At 32.2% G+C, this 18652-nt stretch overlaps 1 protein-coding gene across 1 annotated transcript; it reads right to left on the bottom strand.

Moving 5' to 3' along the window:
* Positions 1-9860: 9860 nt before the first annotated feature.
* On the bottom strand, positions 9861-15942 carry DEFB110 (defensin beta 110). The gene is made up of 2 exons (XM_054492592.1): positions 15907-15942; positions 9861-10013 (listed from the first exon to the last, which is right to left on the bottom strand). Exons 1-2 carry the CDS (start codon positions 15940-15942, stop codon positions 9861-9863), a joined length of 189 nt encoding a protein of 62 aa, XP_054348567.1.
* Between the last annotated feature and the right edge of the window lie 2710 nt (positions 15943-18652).

Below are 18652 nucleotides of genomic sequence, written 5' to 3' on the forward strand. Positions count from 1 at the left end.
TAAATAGAGAAAAATAGCTTTAAAGTTAGAATGTCTATGTTAATGAGAGACAAAGTATATTTTCAAGCAAAGAATATCACTGGGAATAAAAAATGTCATTCATAATGACAAAGAAGTCAATTCATTAAGAGGAAATAAAAATCCAAGACACTTTGGGAGGCCGAGGCAGGCGCATCACGAGGTCAGGAAATCGAGACCATCCTGGCTAACACGGTGAAACCCCGTCTCTACTGAAAGTACAAAAAAGTAGCTGGGCGTGGTGGCGGGCGCCGGTAGTCCCAGCTATTCTGGAGGCTGAGGCAGGAGAATGGCCTGAACTAGGGAGGCGGAGCTTGCAGTGAGCCGAGATCGCGTCACTGCTCTCCAGCTTGGGAAACAGCGCAAGACTCTGTCTCAAAAAAAAAAAAAAAAAGATTCCAAGACACTTATGCATGTAATCACAGAGACTTAAAATACGTGAAGCAAATAACAATAGAACTAAAGAGAGAAATAAAAAATTTTAGTTATAATTAGTGATTTCAATATAGCATTATTAATTAATGAAACACATAGCAGTTTTAACTTAAAAACCCTCAACAACTTGACCTAAGTTGAATTTTTAAATCGTTCTAACCAATAGAGGCAGAATACATTTGCAATAGAACAGAAAATATTTACCTAGATAAACCATATTTTGGACAATAAAATATGTCTTAACAAATTTAAAAAACTGTCAGTATGTTCTCTGATAATAATGGAATTCAATAAATATCAATAAAAGAAATATTTAAAATGTGCATACCTGGGTGGAAAAATTCAAATATTTGAAAGCTAAATGGTGCATTGATAAACAACTCATGAGTCAATAAAGATGAAAAGGAAATTAGAAAATATTTGAAAATGAATAAAAATGAAAGAGTATATAAAAGTGCGTAATGCAGCTAAACAGTACTTAGAGAAAATTATATACCATTAAATGCCTTGATTAGAAAAAAAAGTCATAAATAAATGTCAGCTTCCATTTCAAGAAATTAGTGAAAGAAAAGCAAATAAAAACCAAATTTAGCAAAAGAAAGGAAATTATAAATAACATAGGTGAAATAAATAAAACAAAATCAAAAAAGAGCAAAATAAATAAAACAGAGTCATTAAGAAGATTAATAAATCCAATAAACCTCTATCAAGAATATTCAGGCACAAAAGAGAAAAGTATAGAAAAGTATTCCAAATTCTCGATGTTAAAAATATAAGAAGTTTCATCATTACAGATTCTACAAATAGTGAAAAAATGAGAAACATTATGAATATCTTTATAATAAATTTAAATATTAAAAGAAATGGACTTATTATTTGACAAAATAAAAACTACCAAAGCTCACTCCAAAAAACACAGAAAACAAAAAACAGGTAAACTGCAGCAACCGGAAGTCTATTAAATAAATTAAATTTGTAGTTAAAACCTTCTCCTAAACAGAACTCCAGGTGGTGTCAATAAGAAGTTCTACCAAACGTTTAATATGAAAATATTAATATATTATGACCAAGTGGAGTTTATCAGGAATACAGATTTGTCTACTATTTGAAAATCATTCAGTATAATTTACCACATTAACTGAATAAAATATATTTATATATATATAAAATAATCTTGATAGATACAGGAAAAAAAGGTTTTGAAAAAATCTAAAGCTGTTCCTGACAAAGTCGCTCAGGAAATATAAAATAGAAAACATTTCCTGTACCTGATAATTAGCATTTATAATAAAACAACAGTTAAACATCCTACTCAATGGTTAAAAAATGGAATGCATTCTTCCAAAGTTGAGGAACCAGGTAAGGATGTCCACTTTCATCACTCCTATTCAACATGGTAATGAAGGATTTTATTCAGGGTAATAAACACAAAAAAATACATAAAATATATCCAGATTGAAACAGAAAAAGTAATATTGTTTTCATTTGCACATTGCATCATCAAATATGTAGGAAATCCTATGATATTTATGAGAAAGTTACTAGAACAAATAATTGAATTTAGTTAGGTTGTAGGACACAAGATTAGTGTGCAAAAAAATTGTATTTCTGCATGTTAGAACCAATCAGAAATATCTTTAAAAGAACAGCACTACAGTAGCACTAAAATATAAAATAGGGATAAATATAATAAATGATGACTTGTACACTGAGAAGTATAGAACATTGCTGAGAGAAATTTTAAAAGACCTAAATAAATGGGAAGTTACACCAGGTTCATGGATTGAAAGTCTGATCTTTAAGATATCAATTTTCTACAAACTGATCTATAGAATCAATGCAAATCCCAATAAAAATCCCTACAAAATATTTGTAGAAATTGACCAGATGATTATTAAATTTATAGGGAAATATAGAGGACCAAGAATAGCTAAAGCAACTTTGAAATAGAAAAAAGTTGAAAGATTTACACTATTTGCTTCAGGATTTATTACAAGCCTTTCATAATCAAGAGAGTGTGTATTGACACAAACATAGAAAAATAGACCAATAAGCCTCTATATACATGCTCAATTTACTTTTGGCAAAGGTGCTAGGGCAATTCAAGGGAGAATGAATTCAACAAATGGTAGTGAAACTATTGGATATCCACATATATACTTTAGATCTCACATGATGCAAAAAAACTGATTCAAAACTTGTAATAGTTCTAAATGTAAAACCTACAATTACATAAAATGTCTAGAAGAAAACATAGAAAAAGAATTCATAATCTTGGATTAGGCAGACATTTAAATACTAAAAGCAAAACTTATGAAAGATAAATAAAATAATATTTGTACTTCTTCAAAATGAAGTACTTTTGTTCTCTATCAATTATTATGAGAATGAAAAGTAGATCAGAGATGAGGAGAAAATATTTACAAATTATATTCTTTATAAAAGATTTATTTAGAATACATAAAATTTTACACACTCGATAATAAAAATAACAATCCAATATAATAATGTGCAAGAAATTTAAATAGGCACTTCACAAAAGATATGTGGTAGCAAATAAACACATGAAAATGCTCAATATAATTATTCATTTGGTGCTACCAAATTAAAACAACAATCATATACCACTACACACCTATATACTATTAAATTAGCTAAGCATAATAATGTTTTCTGGGTTCAAATATCACGTCTAAAGATTCTGAGGTTATTGCTATAGTTGTTCCATTTTAATAATGTTTAAAGATTTACATTAAAAAGGATGGATATGGAAGAATTAAAGATTTTCAGGCTGCTGACAAAAAAACAGTCCTACATTTTTTATACCCACGATGATAAAGTAGTGAATGTTTCCTGTATTTTCTCTCCTTACCTAAATTTGTATTTTCCAATTTATCCCCATGTAACTCAGTCCTTTCCCTTTTAACACTTTGTTAACATTTCCAACAAAGAACAGCATAGTCTCTTAATGAATACATAAGGATGCAGAGAGCTGTTGGTAGGAATGTAAATTAGCACAGGCATTATGGAAAACAGCATGGAAGTTTCTCAAAAAACAAAACTAGATCCACCATATATTTCAGCATTTTCATTACTTGGCATATATCCCAAGGAAATAAAATCAATATGTTTAAGTGATATCTGCACACCCATGTTTATTGCAATGCTATTTAATATAGCCAAGATATAGAATCAACCTGGTGTCCATCATGGATGAATGAATAAAGAAAATGTGGCATATATACAAAAATGGAACAATATTAATCCATAAAACAGAATAAAATTATTTCATTTGCTACAACATGAATGAACTCGGGGGACATTATGTTAAATAAAATAAGACAGACACAGAAAAGCAAGCACCACGTGACTTCACTTGTATGTGAAATCTAGAAAAGTTAATTTCATAGAAGTAGAGAGTAGAATAGTGGTTTACCAGAGATTGGGAAGGAGAGTAAGGAAAAGGGGAATCAAGAGAGGTTGGTCAATGACTACAAAGTTATACAGAAGGAATAAATTTTGGTGTTATATAACTCAGTAGGGTAACTACAGCAAATAGCAATGTAGTGTTATATATCAAGATAGCTAGAAAATAATATTGTGAATGTTGTCACCACAAAGAAATGATAAATTTTTAAAGTGATGGATATAGTAATTACCCCAATTTGAACATTATTCTATGCACACATGCACTGAAAAATCACACTGTACACCATAAAAAGGTAAAATTATTATGTGTTGTGAATAAATAAAAGATAAATAAATAAAACTCCAGTCTATCACTTGGCACAGATAACAGATGAACATATTTCTTTTGCTTATACTGGGTTTCCTCTAATGATAACTGAAGAGATGGAGTATATGAAAATAGAACAAAATAGGAAATTGTAGCACAGCTTAAACTTTAAATATTAAATCTCTTTATTCATCCTACAACTTAGTTCCAGAAGGCAGTGAAATCAATCCCACATGGAATCTTCTCAAAAGAAAACTTGAATAATGGACAATTTATTCAAATCACTGTCTATTTCAAGATACTCTATTTTAACATTATATATGACCATTCCTCCTAAAAATGCCTTTCTTAATTCTAACCTTATTTCAAATATAGCTCTTTGAAAACCTATTTTTCCTTTTTTCTATATTATATGCTTAAATATGAATAGTCTTCAAACTGAGGTCTTTGATACATTATTATTTATATATGCATCCATCTATCTACTCACTCATTAAATAAAAATGTATCAAGTATTTAATCTTGGTTAAATGCTGGGCCAGGCTCTAGAGATATTTAATAAGCCAAACATAAATGGAAATACTATTTCTTCTCTGAAATCTTCCCTGATCATTCTAAGAAAAGTGATAATAACCTTCATTGTCTCCTCACAGCATTTATATGCATAACTCATCTGTATTTACAACATTCTACCATAAAGTGTATTTCTCCAAAAGTACTGTTAGTTCTGATTGATGTCAGAACCACACTGGGGATCACATTTCCTATATAAACCTTTCAAGCCCACAATCCCAATTTTTGTTCTTTTATTCATCAAAGTGAAAATTTCATTGGGCAAAAGCAAACAGTCAAGCAAGACTTTATGACTGTTGCAATAGAGGAGACAGACTGAACTTTCCTGAAATAAAAGGCAGGCAGGTTTTTCAGGGCTAGGGTCAGCTAATGGAAAAGTAGTGGAAGACATTGAGAAGAGGTTAATCAATGGGCTACATTGAACACATTGAGTTATTTCTGAATTCTCAAATTCTTTTTTTTGTGATTAGGCCATCTAATTGGTAATTAAAGTTAGTGCCCTTTGAAGTTAGACTCAGCCTCCCACAGAGACTGGGAGATAGTAGTGCTATATCCTTCAATGTGTACATGTCAAAATAATGGTCTCCAGGTCTTTGAGAAAGAAATTTCTTTGCTTGTAATACCGACAAGAGGCTGGGAGAAGTTTTACATGTATTTCAAAGCTAGGAAAAAAAATTACAATAGAGTTTTCTAAAGTAAATGCAATCAAGTAAAGTGAGATCAGGGATTCTATAGTCAGGAAGAAACCTGTCTAAAATTTAGTGAAAGCTGAGGGAGCATTAGGTAGTCTTGGTCGTATCCTTCAGTGGAGCAGTATACCAATCTTGGAAGCTGCAAGAAAATTAGGACTGTGTTGTCAATACAACACTACAATATCCTGTGTTCAAGGAATGTGTTAGGCTTTAAGAAAAGTGGTTATTAGAACATGTCCTTTTGAACAGTTAAAATTCCAGAGAGAGGGAGGGCGAACAGAAATGCTGTTACTATTTTTGTGGAAATTTCCATACACAAATTATAAACATGTAAGAGGAAAATGAGCTTTTGTTTCTGAATTTTAAACTTGAATTTTTATATTTCAGAATATTAGATGAGAAATAAGCACTGAATAAGTAGAAAAAAGACACATATGGTTGAGTTTTTATTAATTTAGACCAAAGAACACAAATCCATGAACTATAATATGCAGGAAGAGTTCGAATTGCTTTATCTAAAAGTATATTTTAACATTTTTTTCTTTTGTATGTATCCATTCCAAAGAAAGGGTCATGTGACTTGGCATCTTTCTTCTACTACTTGAGTATATTTTGTCAGTAATGTCAAGGAGGTGCTAATAGTTTGGCCCAAGTTCGGTAAAAAATTAAACAACCATAATTTCACATCAAAAATTTCAAAGGTTAAAAGCATTTCTAGGCAATGGTTAGCAAACTCTTCTATGCATTTTCATAAATTGAATAATAGGCTAAACATAGATTGCTGGGACTCATCTCCAGAGTTTTTGATTCGGTGAATCTGAGCCCTACCATGTGCATTTCTAACAAGTTCTCAGGTAATGCTAAGACTGCTGCTTCATGAATTACACTTTGCTCTTGAAAACGTGACTGACTCTATCTACATAGGGGTTAGCAAACATTTTCTCTAAAGGGCAATTGTTTCAGGTTTGCTGCCCAAGATGGAAAACTGGAAATAGGCACACAGACCAATGGAACAGAATAGAAAATCAGAAATAAACTCAAATATTTACAGAAAATTGATCTTCGACAAAGCAAACAAAAACATGAAGAGGAGAAAGCACATCCTTTTCAACAAATGGTGCTAGGATAATTGGCTAGCCACATGTAGGAGAATGAAACCGGACCCTCATCTCTTACCTTATACAAAAATCAGCTAAAGATGGATGAAAGACTTAAACCTAAGACCTGAAATTATAAAAATTCTAGATGATGGCCAGGCTTAGTGGCTCACGCCTGTAATCCCAGCACTTTGGCAGGCTGAGGCGTGTGGATCATCTGAGGTCAGGAGTTCAAGACCAGCCTGGCCAACATGGTGAAACCCCATCTTTACTAAAAATACAAAAATTAGCCAGGCATGGTGGCATGCACCTGTAATCCCAGCTACTCGGGAGGCTTAGGCAGGAGAATTTCTTGAACCCAGGAGGCGGAGGTTGCAGTGAGCTGAGATCACAACACTGCACTCCAGCATGAAAGACAGAGCAAGACTCTGTCTCAAAAAAAAAAAAAAAAAATCTAGAAGATAACATTGGAAAAACACTTCTAGTCATTTGCTTAGGCAATGATTTCATGACCAAGAACCCAAAAGCAAATGCAACAAAAACGAAGGTAATTAACTGGGACCTAATTAAACTAAAGAGCTTTTGCACAGCAAAAGGAACCTTCAGCAGAGTAAACAGACAACCAACAGAGTGGGAGAAAATCTTTCCAATCTATACATCTGACAAAGAACTAATACCCAGAATCTATAACTAAAACAAATTGGTAAGAAAAAAACAAACAATCCCATCAAAAAGTGGGCTAAGGACATGAGTAGACAATTCTCAAAAGAAGATAAACAAATGGTCAACAGACTTTTGAGAAAATGCTCAACATCACTAATTATCAGGGGAATGCAAATCAAAGCCACAGTGTGATACCACCTTACTCCTGCAAGAATGGCCATAATCAAAAAATCAAAAGACAGTAGATGTAGGTATGGATGCAGTGAACAGGGAACACTTCTACACTGCTGGTGGGAACGTAAACTAATACAACCACTATATAAAACAGTGTAGAGATTCCTTAAAGAATTAAAGTAGAACTACCATTTGATTCAGCAATCCCACTACTGGGTATCTACCCCGAGGAGAAGTGGTCATTATTCGAAAAAGATACTTGCACATGCATGTTTACAGCAGCACAATTCACAATTGCAAAATCATGGAACCAACCCAAATGCCCATTAATCAACGACTGGATAAAGAAACTATGATATATGTATCATATATATATCATCTATTATATTAAATAGATGATTATATATCATCTATTATATTAAATAGATGATTATATATCATCTATTATATTAAATAGATGATTATATATCATCTATTATATTAAATAGATGATTATATATCATCTATTATATTAAATAGATGATTATATATCATCTATTATATTAAATAGATGATTATATATCATCTATTATATTAAATAGATGATTATATATCATATATTGTATTAAATAGGTGATATATATGATATATCACATATTATATTAAATATATGTTATATTAAATATATGCTATATATCATATATTATATTAAATATAATATGAAACTGAAAAGTTTTGCCTCTCTGGGGCTTATTAAGAATAAAAAGAGTTCTATACTTGGTTAAATAGTGTTATCATCAAAGGGCAAGTAGTAAGAAAGATTATTGTACTTTCACAAAAACAGTAAGATTTTTCTGTAGAGCTGTCTATCCAGACATTTATTGCTTGTCTTGATTAGATGGAACCTTATATCTCTACATCTATGTACAAAAATAACTTAAATATTTCATTTAGAGTAATCTAGACAATTATAAGCACATGGTGCATGTCACAACATCAATAATATCTTGTTGAAATAAATAACATCACCCCATCTCTGACCTCCACGGCACTACTGCTGGAAACAAAAAAGCCAAAAAACAAAAAACCTTCCTTAGTGAGGATTTTGGGGGTAAATAATATTGTCCCCGGGGTGCCCAAGAAAGTCCTCATTTTTGCTACTACACAATCTCTGCTTTTCCTGTATCTTCATCTTTCCTAGGATTACTGTAACATTTCCCGTTTTCCATATGAACATCAGCTGCACAGCCATGAGAACTCTTTCTGAAAATTAAATCACTCCTACAAATATTCCTAACGTTATCCTCTTAGGTAAAACTAACTCAGCTAGATTTCCTGATGGATCTTAGAAACATGAGTTATTCTGAGTTACGAGTCAGGTTTACTCATCAGTTAACTGAGCTTTGTTACACAAAACTCTCCATAGTTATGGGATTCTAACTCTTGCCTCAACCAAATTGAAATTTCCTTCATTAGACACATTCTCTGAGGGTAAAAAATTGAGTTGGCCAGACACCAGCCCTACCCTGCTGAAACAAAGGTACCTATTCCTGAGTTTCCTTATGAGATTTTCTTCGAAAAAAGAATCACATGGCTAAAAGGGGCTCTGTATCTCAGATCTTGTTATTTATCCTTTTGCCGTGCTATGAATAGTGTTTAATTACTCTACAGAGAGAGCATTGTTAAATTGTATCATTTCAAAAGCATTGTAATTGGTTAAATGTATGCAAAAACACATCAGACAGGTCAAAATTGATAGCTGTCATATTTGTAAGAAACACATTTTCTGTTAAAGAAGAGTAGACGGCTTAGAGGGATTTTGGTGTGGAAACCAGGATATATGAAGATAACCATAATCCTCATAGTAAATCTGGCAATAAGGTCACATATACATACATATTTAGAGAGAGAGCAGAGTAACTCAGATAAGTAATATGAATGTCTCAGAGTCAAAGTGGAAATAATGAGATTATAAACATAATTAGAGTCTGTTTCCTTGTTTTGTTAATGTGTTCATCCATTTGAAATACAAATCATTCTCAGCAAACTATCGCAAGGACAAAAAACCAAACATCGCATGTTCTCACTCACAGGTGGGAATTGAACAACGAGAACACATGGACACAGGAAGCATCACACACCGGGGACTGTTGTGGGGTGGGGGGAGGGGGGAGGGGTAGCATTAGGAGATATACCTAATGCTAAATGACTAGTTAAGGATGCAGCACACCAACATGGCACATGTATACATATGTAACAAACCTGCACGTTGTGCACATGTACCCTAAAACTTAAAGTATAAAAAAAAAGAAATACAAAAATCCCAAAGGAATAAGTAGAGACTAAATTCATTGTATGTAAATAGATATATTTAGAATTTAAAAGTGTATATTTTCATTAAATGTTGCAAACATTTTTTTTTACCTACTCTTGAGTGAAAAGCATGCATCTCTGTTCCAGACTTGATCCTCAATAGTACTTCTTTTCCAGAGTTTATACGCAGCACTGACTTCTCCATTTAATGCAGTATCCATAATCATACTCAACATCATCACAAAACGTTTTACATATTCCTCTCACTTTTTCGCATCTTTCAAATCTATACTTTGGTTCAAAATTGCTTCTGGCTGCAATCAAGAAAAATATCTAAAGTTATTAGTCTATTATTGATTTGGGGGTTTTCTTGCTAAAGAAAAAAACTGTTCCTGTTATGAGATCATGTGTGTGCAAGTTGGAGAGAATGGAATGCCAAGTTGTTTTGTAGCAGAATTTATGAATCATTTCAGAAAATGACTGAGCTACTAACATTATACTTGTACAAAATGTCTATGTCCTTATCTTGCAGCTCACATCCATACTAAGCGTCAGCTGGCTCAGTCTATAGTAACAATGAGAAAGTGACACACAATTTGGTACTTAATTATATGTATTTTTGTCAGACATTTGTTGTGATACTTTGTTATTGCAGCCAAAAATCAGCCCTTCTGTAATAGTTATAATTTATTTTGATTCTTTATCTCTTTCCTATTTGAACATAGTGGTCACACAAATAGTAATCATAGAGAAACTAGAGAAGACTTCTAATGTACTAACTTCACTGATAGGGCAACTGATCGAGAAAACTAAAAACTAAAGTACTTTAGATCTACATAGAGAAACATAATTTTGTCATACACTGCCTATCTAGCAAAAAGTGGAGCCTCACATTAGTATTCTATTATAGTTTCTTGTGAACCATCTAAGACAATGAAAAGAAAGATGTTCTGAGATTCCAAAATCACAGTTTTATATTCATACATTAAACTATAGTAAATGGAGGCAAATTATTTTGTTACTTTAAACTTTTATTGTGCCTAATGATTCAACTGTACTCTGAAAATGCCTTTAGGGTAGAAAAGAGACTTTGGAGTCAGGCATATTTTTATTTTTCAATTTTATCAATGTACTTACCTATCTTTGATCAGTCATTCTACCTATCTGGATGATATAATATAATCAACATAATTGTCAGAAATATATTTTGAGTATTAAATTTTGTTATGTGTGCATATATGTGTCAAGAAAAAATGAGGCAAAATAATTTTGTTAAAATTTAGAGAATGAATTGAATTGAATTCAGATTTAAATTATGTAATATCTGTTAATAGAACCTAATTGTCTACATAGAATTGAATTGGAATTTAGAAAAATGTTTCATTTCAATTCAATGGTAAGCATTTATTTTAGTACCTAGTATTCACCAGGCATTAGGTTCCGAAGTAGAGAAAAACTGGAGAAGATCTCTAAAGCACTTACTTATTGCCCTTAATGAACTTGGTAGAAAATAATTAAACGTAAGGTGGAAGAGACTGTCAGGTGGATTTTGACATGTTAAAAAAATATATATATGTATATATATATACACATACATAGACATATATATAGACATATATATGACATGTAAATATATATATGATATGTAAATTATATATTTTTGATGTGTATATATATATATATTTTAGTGAATGGTAAACTAATTTATAATGACAGAATCCCTACCATTGGTGAATTTTAGTGAAATCTGAAGTCATTTCAGAGACATGTTTGATATAATTTAAAGTCAGGAAGGCAATGGCACATAATTGCATATACTTTTTGTAACTGTTGCTAGGATAGAAACTTTTTAAGCCAATCAACATTCCTGAGCCATTATATTTTGTCAACTCTAAAATCACCAAAGTCTATGGTGGTTTTTAAGATATATTCAAATTAGAAAAAAGTATAGACTTATAGAAATAATAGTAATATTTAAAATGTACTAATTTTGTTCTGACTTTCTAATTATGTTAAAGAATAAGAATGTTTTGAGTTATGAGGAAATTTATAGAACCATATAAAAACAAAAAGCATGCATTGTAAAATTGGTTCTATTGCTTATTATTTATTTGCAAATTATGGCTCACTATAGAATCAAAGGTTTGCCATGTGTAAATTATGAATGAAAATAACATCTCTTTGTATTGTTATGAAAATTGATACATATCAATTTATAATACATATAGATAAATATTGATATATATATCAATATATAAAAACAATTTTAAGGTGTTGAATGCTATACAAATATCATCCACAAGTGCATGAGTATTTATGTGATATGAAACTGGGTGATACATACCACATAAAAACAAATTGTTTGGAGGAAAGATGCATAGTATCTCTTTCACTCACTTATACTTCTGCACATTTTGTACATCACTGGATAAATTGAGCTCATGATAACTATTTTTCATAAAAAGAGACATTCAAATGCTAGTTTGGGGCATTAGTCAGAAGAATATATTCCAGAAGATTTCTGGGAGTCTCATCAAGAGTGAGGTACCACAAATAAAGCGGAGATATGCTGTGGACATCAACACAATCCTGCATGCACACAGATGAGGACAAATCTTTTTGAAAACTAGAGCTTAAAAGCGCAGTGGTCTCCGTGACTCAATGTTAGTTTTTCCAAATGGTATGTGGAGTTTTTCACTCTCCCAAGCGAAGTGTCTGGCATATATCTCTCCACCTCCTCACAAACAACATCTCTGAGGGTGACTGTTTCACCTACATCATGATGCTTCTGGAAATGTCATCCGTAAGTGCAGAGTTGAAAGTAGAGGGAGGCAGTGTTGAAAGTAAAAAGAGTTATGTTTTGGAGGATATTTGCTCTTACTGGATAGAAGTTGAAGTCAAGGCAGAAGCAAGGCCGTGGGTCAGTTGAAAGTTTGAAAAGGTATGATCTTTCAAAATCAGATAGAATTAAGTTTCATGACTGGATATTTTATTTGTCATTTTGCTATATAGGACAAACGATTTAGATCACTGGATTTCAGTTTCCTCATTAAACTGAGGTTTTATTGAAATTTCAAAAGATACAATGAGATAAAATATGCAGGCTGCGCTTACAGTGTTAAAAAATTAATAAGCCTTCAAAATCAGGTTATTCTCACTCCCTTTGTCTCTATTTGCCTTTTGGATTTCACACTAAAACCTTATAAAGCCTTACCATAAGTGGAGCACTGTTACTCACTGTTTATGCCCTGCTATCACATTGTTACTAGTGTTTAATTCCTGCTATGGCTTTTTGCTATAGTTTAACCACAAACTTCTCATCTTAAAGTTACAGTAGGCCAGGCCCACTATATACCTCATCCACTGATTTATTTCAGCACAAAGCAAAATGCTTGAAACAAAATACTCAATAAATAAGATAAATAACTGAAAAAAAAGAGTAAGCGAATACATATGTTATTACAGATAGGGACCTAATTCATATTATATAATAAAAAAGCTCTCTATGTTTTATTACATGTTATTCATCAGTTATTTCCTGTCAACTTAGCAAATGACTTAGGCCCTATATTTGCAGCTTCCTTAACTGAAAAATGCATTTAAGAATACTTCAGAGAGTTGTGTGGCAATCAAATTAGATAATACATAAGGAAAACTTGTTTGGCCCATAATTTTATGAAGTAAGTTTTCATTGTCACTGTAAATGAGTTATTTATAGATTTATGGAAGATTAAAATAACTTTTTCTTAATTTACATATTGTTCTCTACTTTTACTGTTAAATGAAGAGAATGCTCTCTTTGTGATTCATACAACACACATTTAGTCAGCAAATATGTTGTGCTTGGTCCTGTGCTAGGTGGGGACAAAAATAAATAAAATATTTAAGCTCTTCACCTTCAAAAGACGACTACTATTTGTTGGGAGATGATGACATAGATGAGAAAAAAAAATGCCGCACTTTTAAAGGCAATTCTGAGATATAAGCAAAATGTCCTTGCATCACAAAATAAAGAGTTGTAAACTCTTCCTGGAATAGTCTATTTTGACTATTACTATTTTAACTGCTACCACCACTGCCACTACTAATAGCTATGTTTTATTAAGTATTCCCTAGGTTTCAGATTCTTTTCTAAGTCAGTTATATTTATTTTCAGATTTACTCCTTCAATAACTCTTCCCATTTCATACATAAGGATAGTTGAATTCAACTCTGCCTAAGGTTTCAGAGGGAGTAGGAGAGCAAGTAGCAAACAAAGCTAGGTTTGTTGGACTCAAAAGCAATATATGCTTCATTGCTTCACTGAGGAGATGACATGTGGCTGGATCTTTAAAAGATAAAAGCATATTTTCCTGAAATTGTGGAGAAGGTCTTACAAGCAAAAAGATGTATCCTAAACATAGATACTGTGTTTTAAAGAATGTGTGATCTATGCAGAATGGTATGAACTTTTAGCACAATAGAAATTATATGGATGTGAACTTTAGAAAGTCAAACTGTTCACAGGTGGCAAAAGTCCCTACCAAACTAAGGAGTTGAATATTATCGTGAATGAAGTGGTAAAACTGATGAGATTTTAAGCATCTTTTCAATTTTTTTTCTCTTTTAAGGGCAGAAGTAGAGAAATTTTGTAGCAGGAAATCTATGTCGAAGTTTATTAAAACAGTTTCAATAAGAATGATTAATAAGATAATTAACAAAACTTGAGAATAAAGAGGAGAAAGTGAACCTAGAAGATATTTCTGAATGAGACGTAGCCCAATAGATAAGTTTTGGATTTGCAGGGAAAGGAAACTGGGACATAGAGAAGCAATGACCAGAAGTGTTTTAGCTTGTAAGACTGCGTGACTGATTACAAAATGACAATGTTTTGGCCTTTAGGATGTATGTTTGATATTGAAACAGAATAAAAGACATGGAACAGATTTTAGCCCTTGCGAGTAATATGAGTTCATTTTGGACAAATTATGATTAAAGAATTTGGAGGCTATCCAGTAGCTTCGCTAAGTAGTAATAAATACAGTTTTGTGGTTTAAGACGGAGGTTGAGAAAAAGACTTGACAGGAGAAGTCATTGGCGTTAACAAGATTATATAGAGAAAGCACATAAAAATAAGAGGAAAAGGGATTCAGGGACAACACATTGGAGGCCACTGACATTTAGAAGACTATCGAAAATAGATAATTCAATTAATAATTGTCAAAATAGCAGTCGATTCTAGCATGTGTTCAGAAGTCCAGCAAGATAAATAATTAAAATAAACCTTTGAGTTTGCTTTCGGAAAACATATATAACATGAGCAAGAAGAGTTTCAGTTAATTGGTGTGAGTGAATTTATGGTGAGAAGAGTGTAAAAGAGTTAATGAAGTGGAGACTATGGGTATAAGGTTCTTTTCAAGAAATTTGATGAAGAAGAGAATAAGGCAGATTAGAAAGTGGCTTGAAGAAAAATTAAGAACAAAGTAAGGGAGGATTTTTGTAAGATGAAAGAGACTTGAGAATATTTGTGTTTACTAATTAGAACCACATAAGGTTGGTAAAATTTTTAAGAATATTTGATTCACAAAATGGCAAAGTCATATGTGTTCAAATATATAAGAAGAAATGAAATATTCAACAAATGACGGGAAAAAGATGCTGGAAACAGGACAGTTGTGAAGAATACTTACAGCCTACTCAACTTACTCCTTGAAAACACCTTTACAAATTCTCAGCTCTCCTAGCAATTTCAAAACATCCTTCCTGTCTTCACTCTCAGCTAATGATCTTGCTCCCTTCAATTCAGTGATCCAATTGAAGATTCCTGAGACTCTCCACAGACTTTCAGCACAAAATTAACCTGCCAATCAGCATCTACATCTGTGTATTCTACCCCTCCTGCTTATGAATGAAGAAAGCATCCCCATGCTCTAATGCAGAGCTAATCCCTCAATCTCTGCATTAGATGTCATCTGTCTTCCTAGCTCAAAAGATTACTGTCTCCACTCTCATTTTCTGTCTCTTCTCTTAACCACTTGCTAAATCTACTTGATATGACAAACTTTACATGTCCAAAATTGGATCAATCGTCCAACCAGAATTTGTTACACCTAATATCCTTCCCATTTTAGTCAATGGCACAGCTCAATCTTTCCAATTGCTCAGACAAGAAATCTTGGAGTCATTCTTGATCCGTCTGTCTGCCATAGCCAAAATTTAATCCCTCATGAAATCTAGCTAACTCTACCTTTAACAGATCCAGAATTCTACATCCATTCCTCATTGTTTGTATTATTATGGACTTAGCTACTATAATTTACCACCTATATTATTTACTACTTATATTATTTTAATAACTTCGAGAGACCTTTAAAATATTCAAATGATGTCTCTCCACTGGCTAAAACCCTTTGAATTGCTCTCAAAATAAAAGTCAAGATCTTTTCTAGCTCCTAAAAATCCCTGGGTAATCAATTTGTCAAGATATTTTCTCTCCAACTTCATCTCCCAGGACTCACCTCCTCAGTTACTCTTTTCTAGCAATTCTTTCCTCCCAGGTGTTCCCCCACACATTCCAGGTGTGCTCTTATGAACACTTTTTTCAGCCTTTACAATAGGACTCTATGACAAATCATATTTAAAATTACTATAGCCCAGGATTGTGGGCCACTACACTCTACTTTGTTTCCTTTTCTCTAACACTTATTGCCTTCTAATATAATAGATAATTTGCTTATTTTATTGACTGTTTATATTTGTATCCACTCACTATACTATGAGCTCCATAAAAACAGACAACATTGTTAGTTTTGTTTTTTTATGTGTCCCAGTCATATTGTACTCTGACACATAGTAGGTGTTCAATAGATATTTATTGAATTGGTAAATAAATGAGGGAGAATATATTGAATGTAATCTAACCTGTGTATTATCCATATTACAAATTGACATTGATCTTTTTGGAAGAATATTCCATGCCTTATTCATTTGTGAACTCTATCAAATTGACTATTACTTAAAAATCAGTTTGTAGTCAATCAATATCAGTTACTTAAGCCAGGAGCTATAATTTTTCAATCTCCAAATCCAAAACCCATGACATTAAGCCTGGGAAGAAGTAATCCATTTATGAAAAGTTGCCTGAATAAGTACATTGCTAATTGGAATTAGATTTTGTTCCTGCTCAAGGATATTGAGGTAAAATAAATACTGATATAGGTTGGGTTTGAATATATGATATCAGGTAGGAGTCTAATTTCTCTCTTCCTAGTTGGTGTGAGAATTTGATGGTGATAAATCTAACTTCAATATAGTATTTTAATTGATTCGTATAGGTATTGAACTACCAAATAACAGCAAAAATTTCGAACACTTGGTGGCATCTATTTTATCAGAGTCACTGCTCAAGACTCACAAGAAACTAAATGTGAAGGAAAATACACAGTGTCATGAAAATTTGTATTGTGGGCCATAGGAGGGAAAAATATAAAACTTTAACTTTTTTAGAACGAATTAGTTTAACATTATCTAGTTCTTTTTTAAGTTCATACAATAAAAATTACAATGTATCAGCAAGAAAATCACCAGAAATATTTCCATTTTTAAGCATTTTTTGCCTTCCTTTTGTTAATAAATTGCAAACTTAGACAAATGCAAATTCTGGGGGCAGAATAATTAGTAACACCTTTATCTTTTTAAGGAAGCAGGCTGAAGAACTTCATCAAAAGGGTTTCTAGAGTTTTCAGTCTTTTTTTCACACAGAAAACACTTCAAAGATTTCCTCAGGAAAAAAAATATTAATTTTGAGGTTGATGCACGTAGGTTCACATTCTCCTTCAATTTGTCCCTTGAGCTGAAGGCAGAGGCTGGTGGATTAAATGTACTGAACACAAGTAAAGGCCATCTTAGAAATTTAGATGGTTTTCATGCTCTCTGTCAAGCACTGAAACATACAGGGTACACCAGGAGTTTTAGCACAGCCTAGTTTATGTGCAGAGATGCCTCACATGTTTTTTAGAAAGCCTCTCATCTTCTTGGTGGCCCCTAACAAACTCAACTCTTATTCTCCCATATTAATAGGATATTAGGCCTCTCAATTCTGCTTTAGATGTCTTGATGGAGAGAGGGCTCAGTCTCTACTTAGGTAAAATAAATAAAAATCAAACTTTCATAACTTTCATTTTAAACATTTATTTTTTACTAATCTTTTTTTTGATGTAGCTAATATATTCATTATCCAAAAGTTAGGCCAATTTTTCCTTCTGGAGCCAGCAATATATCACCTCTAGCCCATATATAATATATAAAAAATTTAAATAGATAACTATTTCTCATAAAACACAGAAAATGTAATTGGCCACCTGAAAATCTCACTGATTTTTTTATTGTTTCCATTTTCATTTTTAAATTTTTGTGAGAATGGGTGCTTGACTTTATAAATCAGTAGTTCTCAGTCAAGTGTAAATTTGTCCCCTCCCCCAAAGAGGATATTTGGCAATATAGGTAGACATTTTTGATTATCACAATTGGGAGAAAGTGTGCTATTCGCATCTAGTGGGTAGGAGTTAAGGATGCTGAAAAACATATAATGATCAGAATAGCTCCCACAACAAAGATTACCTGGACCAAAATATCAACAGTGTCAAGGTTGAGAGACCCTGTTATAAATAACTATTGTAAAGATACTTTTGAAGATATTTACATTGCAAGAAAACACACCGAACAATCAAAGACTATGTAAATTTTATCTGAGTGGAGAAAAAAAATTTTCCCCATTCATGGCTTGTTGTAGATAATGCTTAGTATAAGCGTACTTAAATCTCATATCTGCATTTGAAGAATAGAATGGATCCACAGAGAGGCCATAATAAAATATCAAGAGAGTAGGAAGCCCCTGGAATTTTTTGATTTATCATCTCCTTTTGAGTCTAAGTCTGACCTATATGTATGATTTAATACGTTTTATTTTTCTTTAGTTAATTTGCCAAAATATT

The sequence above is a fragment of the Pongo pygmaeus genome, chromosome 5 (genome assembly GCF_028885625.2).
Source record: "Pongo pygmaeus isolate AG05252 chromosome 5, NHGRI_mPonPyg2-v2.0_pri, whole genome shotgun sequence".
Lineage (NCBI taxonomy): Eukaryota > Metazoa > Chordata > Mammalia > Primates > Hominidae > Pongo > Pongo pygmaeus.

What these genes read in the sequence shown, in the direction of transcription:
- DEFB110 (XM_054492592.1), bottom strand. Translation starts at nt 15,942, where the DNA reads ATGAGGAATGGATGTAGAATTCTGGATCTGTTAAAG. An exon ending in GAATTCTGGATCTGTTAAAG is followed by an intron (nt 10,014 to 15,906) that starts GTAGAGTTAGCT and finishes TAATAACTTTAG; the next exon opens with ATATTTTTCTTGATTGCAGC.